Here is a 21,821-nt window from a genome sequence, read left to right on the forward strand (position 1 = left end):
ATATACTTGCAGCACACTTTATAGACAGCCAGACTTCGCCAAGAATCCTGCAGATTTACTATGAGAGCCACTATTAAAACCAGATCACTACCAGATGTACCCCTTTACTCCCCCTCCCCTCTCTCTCTCCCTCCCTCTTCATCACTCCTTCCTCTCCTCTTTTTCAGTGATCTCAGTGGAAAAAGTGAGTCCAGACCAGTGCCTTTTCTGCAAAAATCCCTCACCATTTAAATACAAACAAAAACCAACATCCAAGGCAACCATGCAGCATCCACCCACGCCAGCACCTTGCCAGATGACTTTTCCCGCCTCTGCGTCCCCCTCCCCAAACACTTTCCTATGTCCCGTCCAACTTGTTGCTTTGTTGCACGCTAGATGGCACTGTGTCTCTACTTCTTTTGTGCAAGTAATGTAAAAAAAAAAAAAGTCCATTTCTCCAGTCCATTTCTACTGCTTTTATGATCAGGTCAGGTCTGGATGCCAAAGTGAACCAGATGTGAGCGTTCACCTCCTTAACAAATGCGTCCAATGTGCTTCAGCTGCTGTTTTATTAAAATCACTCCACTCCACTAATAATCTTAAAAATGTGGTGTAATGGTCTAAGTTGGTGAAAATAGTCATAGTTTGCTTCTCAGTTTCTATTATTTATTATATATTTTTTTAACCTTTAAGCCAATCCAAAACACAGTCGTTTGTGCATTCTCCAAAGTATTATTCAGTCCTGTTCCCTGTGAGTCCCTTTTATGGGAGCATACATATCTGCAGAAATTGTGTAGCATTTGTCCGTGCGCGTTCCCGTTCATAGTCTCTGAACTACGCGCGTGAACTCCTCCCTCCTCCTCCTCCCTCCTGGCCGTGCGCTCCGGTCCTCCTCTGCGCGCTCTGGCTCTTGCCTCGGAGTTACTGCGGTGGAGCGCTGGTTCCTTAAAAGATACCGAATCTGATTAACGGTACCCGGGTTTGGGCCCGGGTGGATTCGGTGGTTGTGTTGGAGCGGCCAGGGTTGTTTGTGTTGGTTTTATAGATTTTGCCGAAAGTTTGAGCATGGAGACCTTGAGAAATCTCCTTGTACTTCTGTGCGTACTCCAGACTGTATCGCAGGCGCAGGTCGAAAGACCCAAATTTGCGGGTAAGTTAACTAATTACTACTAGTCTATGAGTGTTGATATGTTTTTATGTCATCTGATCTGAGTCCTCAGTCAGTTGTGCATGGATGTGTAGTATGTTGAGTGACCTGTATTGTGTGGTGTCTATAATGGTCCAGATGTCATATGGTCTTTTTACTGACGCCCTCAGTGAAGATCCTTGAAATAATGAATAACTGTAACAGAGGATTATAGATGTTTAGCAGCAGCGTTTAGCCGGCCTTAATTGAAAAGATAGGTAGTGGATGAATACAAGCTTTATGAGTGATTAGATGGATACATAATCTGAGATGTTAGACTTTTGAATCAGTAACAACCTAAAGCCAGCCTCACTGTAAAGATGCTGCAGCAGTTGGGAAGCTTCAGGCCCCACAAGTCTGACAGGAAGTACAGGCCTACACCTGTCATTGATGTTGTCTACAGCCCAAGATGTTGCAGCAGCAGGCACCTGTAATAAAAAATAATAGTTCATTCTAAATACTAAGACGCAAAAACATATTAATTTTTGGCCTTGTCCAATAAATAACCATTATTATTTTTGCTGTTTTGTTTAGAGTGCCCTGTTGACCTTTTCTTTGTTTTGGATACTTCTGAGAGTGTCGCCCTCCGACAGAAGCCCCCTGCATTTTACATAAACCAGATCAAGGACTTCACCAAGCTGTTTCTAGATCAACTCCGTGACATGTAAGGCTCATACACTGCATTTGTTTACAGCCAATTACCTCAACCATTTCCTGGAGAGTGGAACCACATTAAGCCACTCACTGCTCAGTTGCCCCCACATGACTTTTTACCTCAATGGCATGCCAGCTTATAGACTACCAGAAAAAAACTGTATATGTTTTATCCTGCTAGCACAATCTTGGATCTTAACATGAAATTTACAGATATATGGAGGTATAAGTTTAAACTTGTAAAATCTGCACTACACTGTCTATACTAAATACAATAGCCTATGTTTAGTATTGATAATAATTGTAATATATTAGAAACACTCTTTGGAAAATCACTCTTGATTGATTTTCCCACAGTCGTCATCGCTGTGACCGGTACTTGACCTGGAACTCAGGAGCCCTGCACTACAGTGATGATATTGAGATCGTGGGAGAGCTGATGGACATGAGCACGAGCAAGAATCAACTGAAGGCCGCCATTGATGGCATCAAATACATTGGCAAAGGCACCTACACTGACTGTGCCATCAAAAGGGGCATTGCAGAGCTTCTTGTTGGGTAATATTTGCAGCTATCATAAAGCAAATTTATATATTAAGCATAATAGTAAATTATTTGTGCAACATTTACTCAATTATGCGTCGCTGCAGGGGGTCCCACTATCATGAGAACAAATACATTGTGGTGGTGACAGATGGGCATCCTCTGACCGGATACAAAGAGCCCTGTGGAGGAGTGCAAGAGGCGGCTAATGAAGCCCGGCAGCATGGGGTCAAAGTGTTCGCTGTGGCCATCTCACCTGATCAAGAGGTATTTTCATATGTTTTGTTTGGCAAACCTCATCTAAAACTATCATTTAATGCTGCGATATTACACTTACTTATGTGTTTGAGCTATTGAACTATCGTGTTTTAATGGGTTCCTCATAAGAAATGTTGTGTGGCGTAATGCGGCATATTTAGGCTTTCTCTCTTGACCCAGAGCTCAATTGGTTTTCTCCCACTACATGATGATGTCATTGGGGGGATGGTTAAAAAAGTGCCCCTTTGTATTTTTATGTCTATACACCTTCACAGGACCTTCACGTTTTAATTACCTTCAGTGTTGTAGCTTTATTTACAGCATTGCAATATGAAATACCAAGATAGGATGCTCAAAAGTTTTACAAGCCCGAGTAGTATATAATATGGGGCTTTTTTGACACAGTTGGTGAGTTTTTGATTTATTTAACAATCTGTGTCTAACATTTGCTTTTGTTTAATATATCACTCAGATATCACTGAGTAGCATTTCTGAAGTGTTTGTATTTAAGGAATAAACCCTTTATGCATGTTTAATTAATATCTTATGTTTTACCAGGACACCAGGCTGTCAGTGATTGCCACAGACCACGCCTATAGACAAAACTTCACAGCAGCAGACGACTCCAGGTCGACCAACATCGGGACAATTAGGACAATCATTGATATGATTGTATGTGTTTGTATGTGTATGTGTTTTTTCACTGTCTATAAACTCTAAGGCAAAATCTGAAGTAATGTGTGGACTTTTTGTTTTGTTTATAGACAAATGAGACAAAGGATGTGGTAAGTACTTAATGCACGGACATAATCTTCAGTTGCTATTATGCAAAAAAAAAAAAAAAAAATTAAATACAGACACACAAAACACTTAACCCAGTATTTTTATGCTTATTATCAGCTAAAACATGCTAATAAAGCTATCATTCACAATTACACAATCCTTCAGTGGACACATGATTGGGCATTTATAAAATACTAATATTGTTGGTCAGTGTATGTAATCCTGACATTTTAATATTGTTGTATTGTTTTATAACCAAGTGGCAAGCCACTAAAAAGAACAATCTATCTAGTGATTTACATAGAATATTAATAACATAATTATATGAATCAAGTTTTTTTCTTGTTATTAATGTATGTTCCTCTATTCTTTTATTTTAGTGCTGCTCATTTGATTGCAACGTAAGTATCGTATCTACTACTTTATTTTAATTTTGGTTTAATAACTTTGTACCTACTTTGGCCATACCACCTTGAGAATGCCCACCTGATTTTGGAAGCTAAGCAAGAAACTTTGGCAAGAAACCTCACCTACCGATAAATGTGGTGTGTGCATGAGAGACTGGTGGTGGTCGAAGGACCCAATGGCTCAGACTAGCAGGTTCACTTCGGTTAGTCTACCCCAGGGCAGCTGTAGCTATTTTTTTTTTTACCATCACTGAGGATCAAGCAAATGAATAATGCACTATAGAGCTTGTTGACTCTTTAAAGGTGGGATATAAATCATGTTTTTCCTTTGTTCTCTAGGCACCTGGAGGGGAAAAAGGTCCAGATGGTGATAGTGGCTCTAAGGTAACTTGATAATGATGTGAACACTTACCGCTATAACTTACATATGCCCTGATAATAAAAGTTTAATTGTGTGTAATTACAGGGAGAAACAGGCCGACCTGGTATGCCCGGAGAGAAAGGAGATATTGGAGATGTGGTAGGCATTTTATCTGCACAACCATTTATTCTAAATGCTGTACAGTCTGTTTTCTAAAAACGTGTCATTATTTATGATCTAGGGCGCCGTTGGAGATCCTGGTCCAGTTGGTTACAGCGGAATGAAGGTACGTCATAATGAGGAATCTAATAAGGAATTTATTTGTTTTATATACCTAAGTCTTTTACAAAGACCAGTTCATGCATGTATGTATGCCTCGATTTGACAGCTTAGCATATGAGATGCCGATTGGCGTGATGTCACTTCCTATGCACAGTGGTTACAATGGAAACACATTTTAAGAGGCATTTTGAGTCACTGAAAACACGTTATGTGTTCATCTTTACCTGGTCAAAAATGCTTTAATCGTGTAACATTCTCTGTAAGAGTGTAGAAGTCAACATATAGTGAACATTGTGTCATTATGGCAATAAAAGTCTTCTGATTCTGATTCTGATTCTGATTTGTGTTTGTGTTTACAGGGAGACCGTGGAGGCAGAGGAGAGAAGGTGATGCTAACCCCCACATTTGCATTACTTTAATATTTTACATAGATTATTGATGGATTATTAACTGTATAACTGCATTTATCTTTTGTGTAGGGTGAAAGAGGACATAAAGGCTACAAGGTGAACTTTTTACCTTGCTTTTAATCTACGAGCATAATGCTTTTATGCTAAACCAAATCCTTCACCTGCTTGTTTCTTTTAGGGAGATAAAGGCCAGAGAGGAATAGATGGCATTGATGGGCGCAAGGTAAACAGAAAAAGTGCTAAGTGCATATACAATGATTGATTATGTAATGTTAATTATGTTTTGTTTCTCACTAGGGTGAGCCCGGTTATCCTGGTCTTCCTGGCTGTAAAGGGTCTCCTGGGTCAGATGTGGGTACCAATTTCAATTTTGCACCAACCCTGATATTGTTTCACTTTTTATTTCTAGTTGGATAACAACCCATCTGGGCAGCACTTTGATATGAAAATAATCTCTGAGATTTGAACTGCCATTTTTTGTATACAGATTGTTTCAATCAGTTGTGCACATATACAGACATGTGCATGTTTACCCATTAGCCATTAGCTGTGGCCACAGTTTTAGGAATGCTTTGTGTGCATTTGTATGGGCCCCAGAGCCACTTGAGCTCATCGGTCTTTAATCACACTTTAGTTTACATTCTCTCTGTCAGACTGTATAAATGAAGCAAACATAGTTGTCTTGTAAATAAACACATACATACGTGCATGTATATGTGCTCCATACACATGGACTTTTTACTTGTGATTTCAGACTTCCTGATTGTGTAATGAGCATTTGTGTTTTTGCTGTTTCCAGGGTCTACAAGGAGAGCCTGGACCAAAGGGAGACTCTGGTTCTTATGGACAGAAAGGAGAAAAGGTAAATCATTCACATGACATGTCATTTCACAATATGATCCTGAAAATAGTTTTATAATTTTATTGTGACTGTTGTTTTTGATTGTTTGGACCCCCAGTGGTCTAAATTACAAATTGACTAATTGTATTTCAGGGTGATCCTGGACAAGACGGTGAGCCTGGACGTCCTGGAAATTACGGCCTGCTGGGGCCACAGGTAAAAAGACACACAGGTAGGTTAAAGCATTCAGTAGTGGTAATATGCATTTTATTATAGGGAGAACGTGGGCCGCCTGGAGCCAACGGGGACAAAGGAGAACGTGGTGACGATGTAAGTGAATTTGAGATACTACTAAAATATCACATATTACAGATTTACATTCAAGTCTTTGTGTCTTTTAGGGTGAACCTGGAAAAGATGGAGCCCGAGGAGAGAGAGTGAGGACATTTACTTTTATTTGAGTGACAGTGTTTGTGTGAGTGCTGCCAGAGAGTCACTTCTGTTTTAAATCCTTGTAGGGACAAGTCGGAGAGAAAGGGGAGCAAGGTTCTCGCGGAAATAGAGGCCCCAGAGGAGAGACGGTAATGTTATTCATAATAAAGATTATAAAGACACAAAATATTGATTGGATGCAAGATGAAAACTGAACATGTTCACACTTAGTGTGATCCTAAAAACCAAAAAACGTCATGGTCTGTTATAGTTACAGTCTTGAATTTACTAACTTTGTGTTTGTTGTGCATTTTCAGGGTGAGCCAGGGCCCCGTGGAGAGCAAGGGAGGGAGGGCTCAACTGGCCCCAACGGAGACCCCGTAAGACACTCCAAAATGCAGATATGATGAACAGATTTACAAGCCTAGCTTTAGCTTGCTCAGAAACAAGAGGCATAGTTCAAAGCACACTTTTTCCTTCTGGAAAGCATCCCTTTTTCCACTTGGAAAGCCCGTGCATTTATTGTGCATGCTGAGGGGGCGTGCACTGAGCCTCAGCCAAAACAGAGACCCACCTGGCGGCTACCCCAGAACTGCCCACTACCTTCAAGCTTCATGTCCTGCAGCTTGTTCCCAGAGTTTACTTCTCTAGGGAACATCCACGCTCAGTCTTTCCCCTCTGACTCACTTCTTCTCTCCTGCTCCAGCCAAAGCCTCACTATGGTTTTCTTAATGGGGCTCAAGGCAGTGTAATAATAATAATATGTTACAAGCGTTAGTTGTGGTTACCTCCGTGATGTCACAACCTTCAATAGCTCTTTTGTGCTTCAGGCTGCACTTTCCTCATCAGTGCTGAATGGCGAATGAAAATATAACCAACAAATAACATGGAATAACCGACACATTAGACCCACCTCAAATGCTCCCAGTCAGTAAACACTTTATCCTCAAAAACACCTCATAAATGAAGGTGTGTATTAGGTCATGTGACGTTCGCATCATTCAGGCCAGGTATTTCAATTGTATTGTATTGAAACTCAATAATAGCTCAAGTACTGATGGGCTCACTAAATAGTTGTGTAAATGTATATTTTAAAGCGAAGCCTGGAATGGACGCTGTAATCTGCTAATAAGTGGGTTTTCATGGGAACATTGTGGTTGTTCCATTTTCAACTGTGTGAGAAAAAAATGGATTTTACTCAAATGTTTAGATCATTACAAATAGCAGCTGCGCTCAGCTGTCGTTAGCTGGACGCAGACCAAAGTTAAGAGGACACTGGGTTATTTTGTGTTGCCTGTTTCACTGCAGAATAGCTATGATGTTTTTAACATTTCATCGGACTTGAGTCTGTTTACCTTCATGCACACTTTGTACTATATTTACACTATAACTAATAGATGCAAGCCAATATATATGTATATATATATATATATATATATATATATATATATATATATATATATATATATATATATATATATATATATATATATATATATATATATATATATATATATATATATATATATATATATATATATATATATATATATATATATTAGATTCTTTGGGTTTTTTTTTTCAAAGAGCAATAAGGAGATGATTAATTCGACTGTGCAACCTCTTGTGTAACCTTTTGGAACATGCATGTGCACAACTGTGTAATAATTATGATTATCTGAACACAGGGTGAGCCTGGCAAACAAGGTGCTCCTGGCTACAGAGGTGATGAGGGTCCCCCTGGACCAGAGGTGAGTCAAAAATTATAGTTACGTTCCCTCTATTGTAAAATGAGAACAGTCAAGTTTCCACTATTTTCTTGGTTAATGAGCTGCTGTTAGTAGTACAAAGGCTTAAATTATGTGACACACAATTTTGTGGCATGTATCTTGTTTCTAATTGCTTTATTTACAGGGACCCAAAGGGCCAAGAGGAATCAAAGGTGCTCCAGGAGACAGAGGCGTGATGGGGGAGCGGGTGAGAGCGGCCACTATATTGTGTGAGGAGGATTGGTGGTGGTGATGTGAGACTGATGTGCCTCTGAATTTTAGGGAGAAGATGGCCCCCCTGGAAATGGCACTGTGGGTTGTCATGGTTTCCAGGTATACTTACCTAAAAAAAAAAATGTATAAGATTTTTTCTTACTTTAGATAAAAGTGAATTTGCTTCCTTTAGGGTTATCCTGGCTTGCGTGGAGACCCTGGCGAGCCTGTAAGTTTTACAAAAACATTTTATCTGACAGAATAAGATACTGTCGACATTTTCAAATAAAATATGGATTGTGTTGTTTTTAAATAACTTTTCTTTAACATATCTCAGATTAATTGCATTTAAACAACAGATACGTGCATTTCTGAGTTTTTTTCCTTTCCCAACATGTCCTGTGGTGACCTCAGGGTGGTAAAGGAACCCCGGGACCCAAAGGAGATGATGGAGAGCCTGGGGATCCAGGCCCTGATGTAAGTGTCTTTATTTTTATTGGCCCTGATTTTCTTGGCCCTTGATCTCGTTGGATCTGTCTCCAATTCCGATTTTAGGCCGACAGGATGTGAGTCACACGTCTGGTATTAATTGACCCTTTCAGATTTTTTTTTTTTTGTTTTATTGTCAACTGCAGCATTAAAAATGTACATAGAGCTGCTCTTTTCTAAAACCAAACTTCCGCTTTTAAATGTATGAATTTCTCTGCTGGCTTTTGTTTTGCAGCTGTAAGTAGATGTGAACAGTTAATTGCTCTTGTATGTGCTGTGTCTGCGTGTAAGTGTGTGTGTGTGTGTGTGTGTATGTGTGTGTGTGTGGGGAGGTTGGGGATGTTGAGCAGATGCAGCTGTGTGTATGGTGTTGTCATGGATACAGGGAGTAAAATGATCTGAGGAGATGAAGGGGTTTCTGTCTTAGTTTGGTGAGTGTAGTAGTGCATGTGTGGCCACTGTACATCGGCCATATAGGGTGTCACTTTAACACTTTAACCCTGGCTTCAACTCATTCATGTTTACTTTGAAATTACTGCATTTCCAAGGCCTCAGTTTTATGACATAAACATTTCTGCAGATGTTTAGACTTAGCTCTCATCTGTAAATCAGTGACCTCTTGCCTTTCTATACATAAAATCTCACGTCTTTGTAAGCCTTAAGCCCACAAGGTCAAAAATATTTACAACTTATCAAGGTTTTGTGTTCTCAAAGGGCATTCTTAGGTGCAGCTGTCCAGACTTTCACTTAAGGACTCTAAAAGATCTTAGCAACTCTTCCAAGTTTTTCAGTAGACCACTGCATTTCACATTTGTACCACTATCAAAATGGCTGCCTAGAACCGCCCATTTCTGCAGCTTTCCAGTTTTCAATAAAAGAACAATGTTTCATAACAAAGCAATCATTCCAGCAGTGAAATACAGAGCATCGTCTGTCTGATGGGGTGTGTGTGTGTGTGTGTGTGTGTGTGTGTGTGGGGGTGTGTGTGTGTGTGTGTGTGTACGTGTGTATGTGTGCGTGTGTGGCTTTTTAGCTGCATTTTTCCTTAGAATAGACTTTTTTATTCTTTGTTTCTCTGGTCTGACATTTCAAAGAAGAAACTATTTAATGAGAAATGGGTCCTGTTATACCAGCATGAGGAAAAAAACAAGAGAACTTTGGCTAGAATTATAAATATAAAATCCCCAGTGTGTTTTAAAAATTCAGTTATGATTCCAAGAAAAATACTTGATGATTAAATGATGATTAAAAACATATTTTTTTAAACAGCAGATTGACAATAGTCATTTTCAACAAAGAATAAGAACCATTCATACAATAATATCACACAATCCCATAATAGTTATGATAAATATCAAGACCATTTTAAAACAGTTTTAGTGAGTTAAGTTTTATTTTATATCATTGCTGATCTTGATTCACTCCAAAGATAAATTACTAATGAATTAAACAAATAAATAATTACTTTACTTTTATAAATAGAACTTACCTGTGTTTGCCTGCACTGGCCATGGGGGACAGGTTGAGATAAATTGGGGCATGTCTTAAAAGATGAAGGCAGAGGCAGACCCAGACCTTTGACCCCTAAACTATGCACCTCTCAGCACTGATACACATATATTTGAGTTTTAGAGAACAATCTCATGAAGAGTGACACCACGCATCAAGGTCAGGACATGGGTGTCTCTGTGTGATATGGTCCATGCTAAATCATTGTTTTTGAAGTTAAGTAATTTGAACCTTGTGTGGATTCAAAATGGCTGCTCCCTATTTCTTGGAGCCAGGTGGTTGGTATTAGGAGCCCTGTCTCCTGACTTGTTTTTTGTAAATGCCTTAGATTGTGCTGATGAAACAGTACAGACCCGTCAGTCTACGTCTGCTTCACGTCAAAACATAAAAGATTTATCACCTGCATTTGTTTGTTTCTTTGGAGTGTCAGCCTCTCCCTCTTGCAAAACTCTGTTCATGTTTTACGTACATATTATTTAGATTTGACAGGTTTTATTCTAGCATCAAAATAGTTGTTGTTTGGACTGAAGTGACTTAGGTGTACAAACTGTGGTCCAGGGGCCAAATACGGCCCTCAAAAAGTTTTTTTGTTGGCTCTCGGGCTTCTTGCTAAATTTGCCCCAATTACTGTAAACTGTACTTTTTCTGCAAATGTATTTCTGCAAAAGGATTTCTATCTCTATAACCTCAATGACATCCCATTGCATTGATGTAGACTTTAAAGTAATGTTCCAATGGCTAATTACAGGGACAAAGGTCAAAAATGTGTTAAATGCATTCATCCTGATGATTCTGTTGAACACTGGTCTGTGCCTTCTGCTGCTAATATGTTTCAATGAGAAAAAAGTTTGGACTCGATGTCCAAGGACTCAGATGTTAATTATCAAAAGTTGTTCGAATTATTATGATTGATTTTTGAAAATATAAATATAATATAAAACAAAAAATATATATATTTGACACATATCCTTCAACATGTATTTACCATATTATAATATCTTGACCTGTGCTTACTTAAAAATGTCAGAAGCTGTTTATGCTGCGTATTGCATAAATGACTATCCTTGTTTAAACTATGCTCTGTTATCTGTGGGAAAGTGATTCTTGGTGCAAAGCTCTCAATTCACCACAGTCTTCACTTGAGACTCGTCTCGCTGCAGCTGCACAAGGGTGGATACACACTTTCCATCCAAGTGGATTTGGAGTTTTCAGTAGTACTGAATCAACAATAGTAAAACAATGTATTAGCCATTTGAAAAATTCCCCTCACCTTAGCGGCTACTGGATTTAGAGGGGAATACAGGATTCAGTGGAAGATAGGAGTTGCTGAGTATATAGAGAGGAACCTCATCAGTGGGCCAGATACCTTTTTATAATAGTTCTGAATCTGTCACAAGGGAAATATGCCTATGTATGTGTGTAAATATGAAGATGTTATATGAATAAACTATACACAGTTTGTAACATAATCTTCCTTTTTTTACAGAACAGTGAACCAGGACCTGCTGGACCCAAAGGGGCCAAAGGCCACAGAGGACCTGAGGGCAGACCGGTAAGAACACTGGGCCGTGAAATACTGAAATACTGAGCAAGTACAGACTTAGGACTCACATCATCCACTGTCAGCTTACATTTGGTGATCACTTCACTTAGGAAAGGACTGGTAGTTAATGTAGAAGTTTGGTCTTTCCATGCTCTCATATTGCCTGAACATTTGTGACCAAACAAGAGTCTTTGTGTTTGTATTCACTAAGTCCCTGCGTAGTACAGTACCAATGGTTAGTTCTGAGTCACTGTGAGCTTACTGTCCAGTGTTGAACGTAGCATCAAACCACATGTAAAAACACAGAAATTATACCCATGACTCAGTGCAGTGGAAAGAAATATGTAATCCACAGCACTCACTGGCAACTGAACTGAGCTCCTGTTGAAAAACTAAGTGTACAATTGATCTAAATATAACAGTAAACAGCAACAACTTTGGACATACTTTGAGCCAACCCTGTACATGCTTTCCCTCCTCCTCCTCCTCCTGTTCTGGCTTCTGTTCCCGCTGCATATTTCTGTATGAACTGTGCGTCATGTGTCTCAAGACTGTTTATGTAATCTACACTTAACCCCTCTCTCTCTCTGTTTCTGTGTTGTATGTGCGATTGTCTGCAAATCTTAGCTCACCACATCTTTGTCACAGAAAAAATGCTCTTAAACTGAGTTAAATGTCTTTTAAAACAAAACAGATGTTTTGCCGTTGCTGAGAGAAAAAAAAGCTGTGGTAACAAACTTTTGGAAGATGTGTTTATTGTTGTGGAGATAGTGCACTCAAATGTGTGGGTGTGGATGTGGTTCAGACTGAGGGAGTTTTGCAGTCAAAGGAGTATGGCCTGAAGAATCACAAGTGTATTTTCTTTTCTTCAATCATTCGCTCAATCATTGCAGAACATTTTACTTTTTACTGTATCAGTTATGTTATCTATGCTTTTGACAGGGACCACCTGGGCCTCCTGGACCTCAAGGAACGGATGTGAGTATATGATCCACTGTGGATGGACTCATTTTGGCCCCAGCCCATGATTAAAACTTAAAGTGAGATTAACACTCCCCTGTATCAGTTTGTTAGGTAAACATCCAATTTCCTGAATTAAAACACCAAAAACCTCCCAGCAAACATTCAGTGTAGAAGACCTCAATGCTTTTCCTGCTCTTCATCTTTTCTTTGAAACTTGAAGCGCTATCTGGGGCCTGGCAGCGTCTTGTATTTCATAGTTCATTTAATAGTGCTTATGTAGTGCCTCAAACAGTCCAATAACTAAACTCATGTGTGCCACCTTTCTCCTCAGGAATGTGAAGTTCTGGATATCATCATGAAACTCTGCTGTAAGTTTGACATTTGCATACATACATACAGTGCATATAATGTACACAAACCATATGAACATATGTGCCACACATTGCGAAACATGTTAAGCCCAAAGAACAGTGTTTTTCCACATGTTTAATGACTCTTGTCTTAATTTGTTTGTTTTCTACATCTCTGCTTCACTTCACAGCATGCTGTGGTGAGTTTTTTTGCAGTCATTATTATAATTGCGCGCTCATTGTTTTGGGGTGATTTGGTACATTTGTTTCTGCTTGTGTTTTTAGAGTGTAAATGTGCGCCCATGGACTTGGCCTTCATTGTGGACAGCTCGGAGAGTATTGGTCTGACAAACTTTGCTCTTGCCAAAGACTTTATCATTACAGTCATCGACAGACTGATTAAAGACCAACAAGTCAAGGTAACGCCCACCATAAATAATGCATTTTGACATTTTAGCGCATTATAATTTCAACATTCTTTGGTATTGATTAGGTTAGAATGCTTTCATAACTTGGACCTTGTGAAGAAGTTGCATGAGGCTCACAGCTGAAAATAGAAAGCATAAATAAAATGAAATTGGCCCTTTGCTGTGACTCTGCTCTTCCAGTTTGGATATAATTAGTCAGGATGGGTGGGACATTGAAATGTTGGTGAGACCATAGCACTAGTGTGTGGACAGCTGTTGGTGGATGATGTTGTAAATGTGGTGGTGTTTTTGTTTATTTTTGTTTTTATGCAGTTTTCAGGTAATGACTCAACTGTGAGCGTGGTCCAGTACAGTGGGTCCAGGGCTCAGGAAGTGGTCCAACTGGGCGTGAGCACCAACAGCCTCACCGAATTCAAACAGTGAGTGACTCCCGGAAATGTGCTGATGTCATATGGCATTTTCATGTTATCCACTAGGAATAGTATGATATAGGCAGTTGTCTAGTGATTTTCTCCAATTATTGTGTATTTTGCTGATGTTATAATCCGGTGCTTTGTAGGATGGTGAAAGACCTGCAGTGGCTGGCTGAGGCCACATACACAGGAGAGGCGCTGGAGTATGCTCTCCAAAACACCATTAAGTTAATGAGGAAGGACAACAAAGTAGTGATCGTTCTGACCGATGGACGCTCAGACACAAGTCGAGATAAAGTGCCCCTCAATGTACTCTGTGGAAAAGACATAAGGGTACTTTACCATGTTAACAGGGACTTTTATTACAAAGTTGCATATTTTAGGACATAATTTAGAATTATTGTATTTTAACACATTTTTCTACCCAGGTGGGAGGGGTAGGAGTTAAAGATTACTCCGGCCGTGTGCCCAATCTGGAACAGCTGGAGGACGTGGTGTGCCAAAGCGACACTAAGAAGCCCGGCTTTTCGTTTGTTCGTGACAACTTTGCTGAACTTTTGGAAGACACTTTTTTGCAAAACCTCACATCTAAAATCTGCCAAGGTATCATTTAAACCATTTATAGCTTAAATTAAATAAACAATGTATTTTTCAACAACAAACCACAAAAATGTACACCATATGTATTGTATTTTCCAGATAAGAAATGTCCAGACTACAAATGTCCCAGTGAGTATTTTCCCTCAACAACATCTCTCAACATGATCAGAATCGAACAAAACTACATCTTGCTGTTTGCTTTGTTTCAGTCACTTTCAATCGAAACCATGACATCCTACTGATGATGGATAGCTCTGCTAGTGTGGGGCAGAAGAACTTTGAGATCAGTAAAACTTTTGTTCGCCGTTTGGCGGAGCGCTTCATTGACCCAGAGAGGAGGAGCCCCACCGTCCGTGTGGGAGTGGCCCAGTACAGTCGCAGCACCAAAATGGAGCAGTCTCTGACCACCAACCTCACAGAGCTGTCACACCGGGTGGAGCAGGCTGTCTTTGCAAACGACGGCACTGATGTGCTCCAGGCCCTGGACTTCGCTATTTCTCGCTTGCCGGACCGTGGAGACGCCTCAGGCAGCAAGAGAAAAGTGGTGCTGTTCTCTGATGGCAGATCCCAGGATGTGACCGCAGCTGCACTCTCAGACAAAGTGCGCAAAGTGGCAGGTGCAAATCTGGAGCTGTTTGTGATCGCGGTGGGCAGCCAGGTGAACGAGGCCAATCTGCGTGTGTTGGTGAGCCGAGGGCAACCTGACAACATCTCCTATGCCCAGCGCCACCTGTTCAGAGTGGCAGACTACCCCTCTCTGCTCCGCGGTGTCTTCCACCAAACCGTGTCCCGCAGAGTAGCCATGTCCTAGAGCAGAACTCTAAACAACATCTTTAGTCCCATGATTATTCACTTTCATTTACAAGACACTGTGCCCAAGTTCATTACAATGTTACGGAGATGACAAATGATTGTGTGGTTGGCCAATAAATGTAAACTTTTACCCTGAGTTTTGCCTTTAGACTAGGAAGTCCAGCATAGACATATATTTTTCCTGTTAATTTTAGCTGATAATAACATGCATCATGGTGCTATATCCAATTTTGTACAGACCCTTAGCAGACTTCCTAATTTTAAGACAAAGTTCAGGGTTGAGGTCATCAGTTTTTATAAATTTTAAACTGGTGGTAGCTTTTGATCAGATCTGAACTCAGGTATTCTGCATCCTGGATGACTATCTAACCTTAACAGGCCAAACCTAATGACCTAATGACTGCATCAAATTGACCAATTCTTGCTTGCTTTCAAGTGGTGGATTCACATTACCCTTTATGTACTTATTCAGCTATCATCATTTTACTACAAAAACACCAAATTAAAGCACTTGAGACACACTTAAAAACATTCAGGGCTGAGTCATGATTGGTTAAGCCTGTCTTTAAGTACCTCAACACCACTTGAAAGCTGTATTAGATCGGCTAATTTACAAAACATGACCTTTGACCTAAGATTGATGAGGACCCAACAGCTGTGCATATGTGTGTACTGACCTGTGCTTTAGTGTACCGCTTTCGCGCGGATGGAAATAATTTTCACTGAGGACCCTTGGGCGATGTTATGTAAACTGCTGAGGGACCCCTGATTGGAATGGCAGAAAGCTGGTCCCAATTTGCTTCTGTCAAACACACACCTTGGTACTTCATCAGTGACGCAGTAGAACACATCAGATACAAACACACAGCACTGTCCTGGGTCTAAGGCTGTACTGATTGTATTCAATCTGTGCACTTAAATAACACTGAAATTATGCAGCCCTCTGTGTTGTAAGAGCCCCTCAATAAAAGTTGCTACACCAGAACGATTTTGGTGTGTGTATTTTCATTTTTGTATTTGTAAATACTTCACCACTGTGGCAGATTTGGTGTCATGAATGAAAAAACCTGATCTCTATAATATAGAAATAGACACACATGATGGTACATAAGTCACTGAACTTCTTTTCAGTCAGAATTGCATAAAAAACTATGCTTTATTGTTGTGGCCACAGCTGCATCTCCAAACACCATCAATTACAGTGACTTGCAAAAGAATTCATACCCCTGGAACTTTTTCACATATTGTCACAGGACAACCACAAATTTAAATACATTTTGTTAGCATTGAGCAACACAAAATGGCACACAAATGTGAAGTGGAAGGAAATATTTTACAAGACTTCCAAATTTAAAAAAAATTAAAAACGTATAAAAAAAGTATTCAGCCCACTTTTTCTTGACTGCAACCAATTGCTTTTAGAAGTTGCCTGATGGTTTTGGAAAGATTGAATGTTGACCTAATGACTAAAAAGAGTCCACCTGTGTGTAATCTTGTCTCAGTATAAATGCAGCTGTGCTTTGTGTTTGTTAAGAGAGTGTTGGGGAGCAAACCACAAAATGAAGTCAAAGGAGCAAACCAAACAGGTGAGAGAAAAAGTTGTGGTGAAGTTTAAAGCAGGACTTACATCTAAAAAGATTTCCCAAGCGTTGAACATCTCAAGGAGCACTGTTCAATCCATCATCCGGAAATGGAAAGAGTATGGCACAACTGCAAACCTACCCAGACATGGATGTCCACCAAAACTTACAGAGCGAACAAGAAGAGCACTCATCAGAGATGCAGCCAGGAGGCCCATGGTGACTCTGGAAGAGCTGCAGAGATCCACAGCTCAGGTGGGGGAATCTGTTCACAGGACAACTATTAGTCGTGCAATACACAAATCTGGTCTTTATGGAAGAGTCGCAAGAAGAAAGCCATTGTTGAAACCATTCATAAGAAGTCTCGTTTACAGTTCGCTAGAAGTCATTTGGAAGACACAGCAAACATGTGGTCTGACCAAAATCAAACTTTTTGGCCTAAAAGGAAAAAAACACTATATGTGGAGGAAAACTTACATTGCACATCACTCTGAACACACCATCCCCACAGTCAAACACGGTGGTGGCAGCATCATGCTGTGGGGGTGCTTTTCTTCAGCTGGAACAGGGAAGCTGGTCAGAGTTGATGGGAAGATGGATGGAGCTAAATACAGGGCAATCTTGGAAGAACACCTGTTGGAGTCTGCAAAAGATTTGAGACTGGGGCAGAGGTTCACCTTCCAGCAGGACAATAATCCTAAATATGAACCCAAAGTGGCAGTGGAATGGTTTAAAGCAAAACATATTCATGTGTTAGAATGGCCCAGTCAAAGTCCGGACCTAAATCCAATTGAGAATCTGTGGCAAGATCTGAAAACTGCAGTTCACAAACCCATCCATCTCCATCAAATCTGACAGAGCTTGAACTGTTTTGCCAGGAAGAATGGGCAAAAATGTCAGTCGGTAGGTGTGTAAAGCTGGTGGAGACATATCCCAAAAGACTTGCAGCTGTAATTGCAGCAAAGGGCGGTTCCACAAAGTATTGACTTGAATACTTTTGCATGCTGCACTTTTCAATTTTTTTTATTTTTTTTATTTTTTTTTAATCTGGAAATTATGTATAATTTTCTTTCTACTTCACACTGATGTACCATTTTGTGTTACTTATTCACACAAAATGCAAATTTAAAAATATTTTAATTTGTGGTTGTGACTTGACAAAGTTTGAAAAAGTTCCAGGTGGATGAATACTTTTGCAAGCCACTGTAAATGCCTCTCTCATACTTACTGTGAAGTGTCTTGCTTAAAGACAACAGCAGTGTAAAATGGCTTGAGCTGTCACCCCTAATATATTTTTATGAGTACACCTTACAGTAGTGTGAAATTATATTGGCGCATTTATCAGATATTCCGATGGCCAAGGAGTTGAACTTAGAATCTGTTAATAGGAATTCCCTTATAGAGATGTAACATCTCTTGAAAAATGACTATGACTCATGGGAATGACCATGACCCCTGCCTCGTCTGGACTTTCAGAAGTGTCCACCATGATCTCAGCATTTGTCATCCGCTGAACCTCCCAGTGCTACTGAACACAACCTCTAACCTCTGCCAAAATACAGCACAAAGAAAAAGAAACCCTACTTCAGCACTGCAGCACTGCATAGTCACACCTCTATTTCTACACAAATGAGCAAACAGCAAATAAACACTGGATGCTGAACTTAGAGCTCCCATAAAAAACACATGTGTTTTCTTTTAATCCAGTGTTTTTGATCTCATGTATTCCTGCTCGTGCCCGTGTGTGCACAGTCAGTGACAGACTTTTCCTGTGCTGCTGACGAGAGCGAACTGTCTTGATCAGATCTGTCCACTGATGTTGGATTGTTTGTTTGGGCTGATGGGTGTGCCTGTCTGACTCTAGGAATTTCAGACACATTTAAGATAGAAGGGTTGGTAGGCACGCCAATTAATTGAATATGGGACAAAGTTTAAAAAGCATGTCAGCAATGAGACTATAATTTATATATAACCAGTCTATAGTGTAGTGGGCTATATGATCCACAGTATAAGGTTAAGGCAATTTAGTTTTCAAAACAACACAAGGTGAACATTGCATTACATTTAGACTGAATAGATCCTTAATCAGCATGTGAGTTGTTCTGTGTCTACTTGTCTTTAACATGTGTATTTTGTGTACTGACAACGTCTGAAAACAGAGGTCTATCTAAAAAAATCATTTAAGTCTACTGTTGTTACTATTATAATATTAGGCCACTGGGATAGGCCTACCTGCTAATTGCAATGCCTTTGTTAAATTTGTGAACCTTTGAACCCCTAAAATAAAACTTGAAATGAATGTTTTAAGTGAAAGTATGTGATATTTTTCCCAGCTTCAGATCTGGGACCGTGCTTGTGTGTGGGACTGTTCCTTATAAATTTCTCTTGGCTCTTCACTGTTATGTTTGAGACTCAATTTCCTCCCGGTTCCTGTTTGGTGAAGCCACACTGAATGGGACCTCTTCTGACTGCCTTCTGTCTGAACTCTACCTCCTTTTCCACTGAATTTCACTGGTAATGGGGACATTCGCTTTGCACATGGACTTGAGCGTGCACGAGCTCAAATCTGTGCACACTGCTGATAACGACTCCCAGCTGCCCTGTCTGAACACAGCTCACATCTGCCGCAAAGGAAGGAAGAGATTCCAGTGAAAAGTGAAGGCGAGCCAGCACTATCCCACATCGACCATTTTGTTCTTTTAAGCAACATTTGGCTTAAAGTCGTACATCGGACCCTACAGTGGTCAAGTAATCCCTCTACTGTGTGGACATGGTGCACTGTAACAATAATATGTTGTAATATCTTGCATTTATTAGACTGCTGTTTTGAGTTAAATCTGGTTTCACCATGATTTCTCAATAAAACATGTTGATCTCATATCACACAGAAATAGGGTTTTAGGTCTTTCAACTCTCAAATGTCCAAATCATGCTCCTGTTACTCCTGCAAGTTAAGGATTCTTCATTGTCCCTGGGAAATATGTCCTTTGCATTTGATTCATCCTTCAGATCTTGAGCTAGGCTGCCTTTGCTGGAGGATTTTACCTAGTGTGCATGTTTTGTTTGGTTTGGTTGGTTTTGATGGTGCAATTTAGCCTCATTAGTACATTTGAGGTCTGCATTTGGCCCATCCTTTAATACCACTGGATGAACCTGTCATGCCCTTTGGTTCTTTGTGTGCATGTATGGACTAAACTGGAGTTAATGGTTATTCTTTGTCACTTGGTCAGATATAACCCCTTAAAGTACCAAAATTGATAGGCTGTGCTATTTCAGCTAATAGTTACAACATGAAAACAGCTCCAGCGCTCTTGCTCCCTCCTCACTTTTTGGTCGTTAACAGAAGAAGTCAATGCCAGATGGACTTTTGCTCCAACCAGTGCCAAAAGTTACACAGGCTATGATTTTATGCAGTTTTTTTTATTTTTTATTTTACTACATCAAAGAACTACACACTCAAAACTAGCTCATACTACTAAAACAAAAGAGGGAAAATAAGCTGGAGATCACTACTACTATGTCATGTAAACAGTTTTGTCTACTGTTATTCAAAAATACTCAATACTCAAACTGTCTCTTTCACTGTTTTGTTATATGGGACAGTCCTAGTTTGGCCTGCACTGTGTCTCACCTTGACGCTTGTCACATCACCACGGACACTGAACATTTAAATGCACCATGACATATATGTTCTGATCTTCTCTTTCATGTACTTTTTGGTTTGTGAGGCTCTGGATCCAATTGCAGGGAATGTGACTTTTTTACAGCACAGTGAGAGAAAAGATGTCAATGCTGTTTGTGATTCTGCATCTGATTACAGCCAAATCCCTCAAGACTCAATGGCGCTTTATACCCCATGTGAAAAAAATAAAGGAAAAATAAAATACAGGACTTTGTGTGTGAGAGCTGGTTAACTGTTTTTGGGAAGGAGGGAGGGCCATTCCTTTTCTGTGAGTCACACGTTTAAAGCAGAACAGACCCCCCTCCATACACACACATCTCTTCATCCTCTCTCTCACTGCAGTCTTCTTTTCTTTTTAAGGAAAAATCCATTCTCAAGCCAAGATCCAGAGAGGAGCTTCAGAGATATATTTCTGGTCCGCAGCTGGCCTCCTCTCCATCACTTAAACTTCACATATACATCGGGTTTTTGTTTTCACTTGTGCTGAAGAAGAAGCCAACTTATTTACTTTTCAGAAGAAGCACAAATATGAATATAATATATAATATAAATGTAAAATTATAGTGTAAAAATTGCATATAAAAAGTAATAGTATTTCACTAATCTTTTAAGCATTTTTTTATTTTATTTTAATTGTAAGATTAGGCTGGAGCAGGTCTAAGACAGTTACTGTAAAAATAAAAGGTTTTAAACCAAGAATTTGTAAATTCAGTTAATATGTCGTAAAAGCACCATGTAACTTTCCCGTTGAGGGATAGAGGGCGGGTCCATCACCTACTTGTCTCCATGGAGAAGTTATTGCTTTGCTTGAATTTTCCAAAGTATGGCATTCATCTTTTCCAAGTTGCAATTATTTCATTACAGGTTTTTTACTGCAAAAAAAACAAAAAACAAACTTGCATTCTGACTGCAAGCAGAATGCAGAATGCAAGTTGCAGACTGCAAACATCTGACCTGTGACTTGGCTTGATGTTGTCAGCTGCTTGTCTCCATGGAGATAGATAAGCTTAATGCCGGTGGAACATTCTAGGCAAAGTAATAAGATCTCCATGCAGACAGTTTTCTGTATAACTGAACTTGGGACTCCAATTCAGATTTTTCCATAGTAAATTAATAATGATTCACATCTCATTTTGTCATTACATCTGCACTGCAACAAACTGACCACTGCCCAGGTTTATTCCACTTAAGGCCCATGGTTACAGGGTACAGTGCTGAAAAGAAAAAAAAAGTTTAAAATTTCCTACAATATGAAACTGCCTCGGGCCTCTTGTCTTTATCCAAAATAATGGCTAAAAACAATGACTTCATTTGTTGTTGTTTAATTGCAGGT

The 21,821-nt window shown here is 39.7% G+C and overlaps 1 protein-coding gene across 1 annotated transcript; it reads left to right on the forward strand.

Annotated features, from left to right (window-relative positions):
• Positions 1–851: 851 nt before the first annotated feature.
• Positions 852–16,211, forward strand: col6a1 (collagen, type VI, alpha 1). Its single transcript, XM_033981854.2, has 35 exons — positions 852–1,129; positions 1,700–1,829; positions 2,177–2,377; positions 2,470–2,629; positions 3,179–3,292; positions 3,385–3,405; positions 3,784–3,804; positions 4,150–4,194; positions 4,277–4,330; positions 4,413–4,457; positions 4,813–4,839; positions 4,933–4,959; positions 5,042–5,086; positions 5,161–5,214; positions 5,663–5,725; positions 5,858–5,920; positions 5,981–6,034; positions 6,106–6,141; positions 6,223–6,285; positions 6,454–6,516; positions 7,825–7,887; positions 8,051–8,113; positions 8,188–8,238; positions 8,312–8,347; positions 8,533–8,595; positions 11,603–11,668; positions 12,602–12,637; positions 12,954–12,990; positions 13,164–13,172; positions 13,258–13,391; positions 13,713–13,819; positions 13,960–14,146; positions 14,242–14,416; positions 14,513–14,542; positions 14,623–16,211. Exons 1-35 carry the CDS (start codon positions 1,045–1,047, stop codon positions 15,222–15,224), a joined length of 3,030 nt encoding a protein of 1,009 aa, XP_033837745.1. The 5' UTR covers positions 852–1,044; the 3' UTR covers positions 15,225–16,211.
• The last annotated feature ends 5,610 nt before the right edge of the window (positions 16,212–21,821 follow it).

Source organism: Periophthalmus magnuspinnatus, chromosome 17 (genome assembly GCF_009829125.3).
Source record: "Periophthalmus magnuspinnatus isolate fPerMag1 chromosome 17, fPerMag1.2.pri, whole genome shotgun sequence".
NCBI lineage: Eukaryota > Metazoa > Chordata > Actinopteri > Gobiiformes > Gobiidae > Periophthalmus > Periophthalmus magnuspinnatus.

What these genes read in the sequence shown, in the direction of transcription:
- col6a1 (XM_033981854.2), top strand. Translation starts at nt 1,045, where the DNA reads ATGGAGACCTTGAGAAATCTCCTTGTACTTCTGTGCGTACTCCAGACT. An exon ending in ATGGCATTGATGGGCGCAAG is followed by an intron (nt 5,087 to 5,160) that starts GTAAACAGAAAA and finishes GTTTCTCACTAG; the next exon opens with GGTGAGCCCGGTTATCCTGG. An exon ending in AAGGAGAACGTGGTGACGAT is followed by an intron (nt 6,035 to 6,105) that starts GTAAGTGAATTT and finishes TGTGTCTTTTAG; the next exon opens with GGTGAACCTGGAAAAGATGG.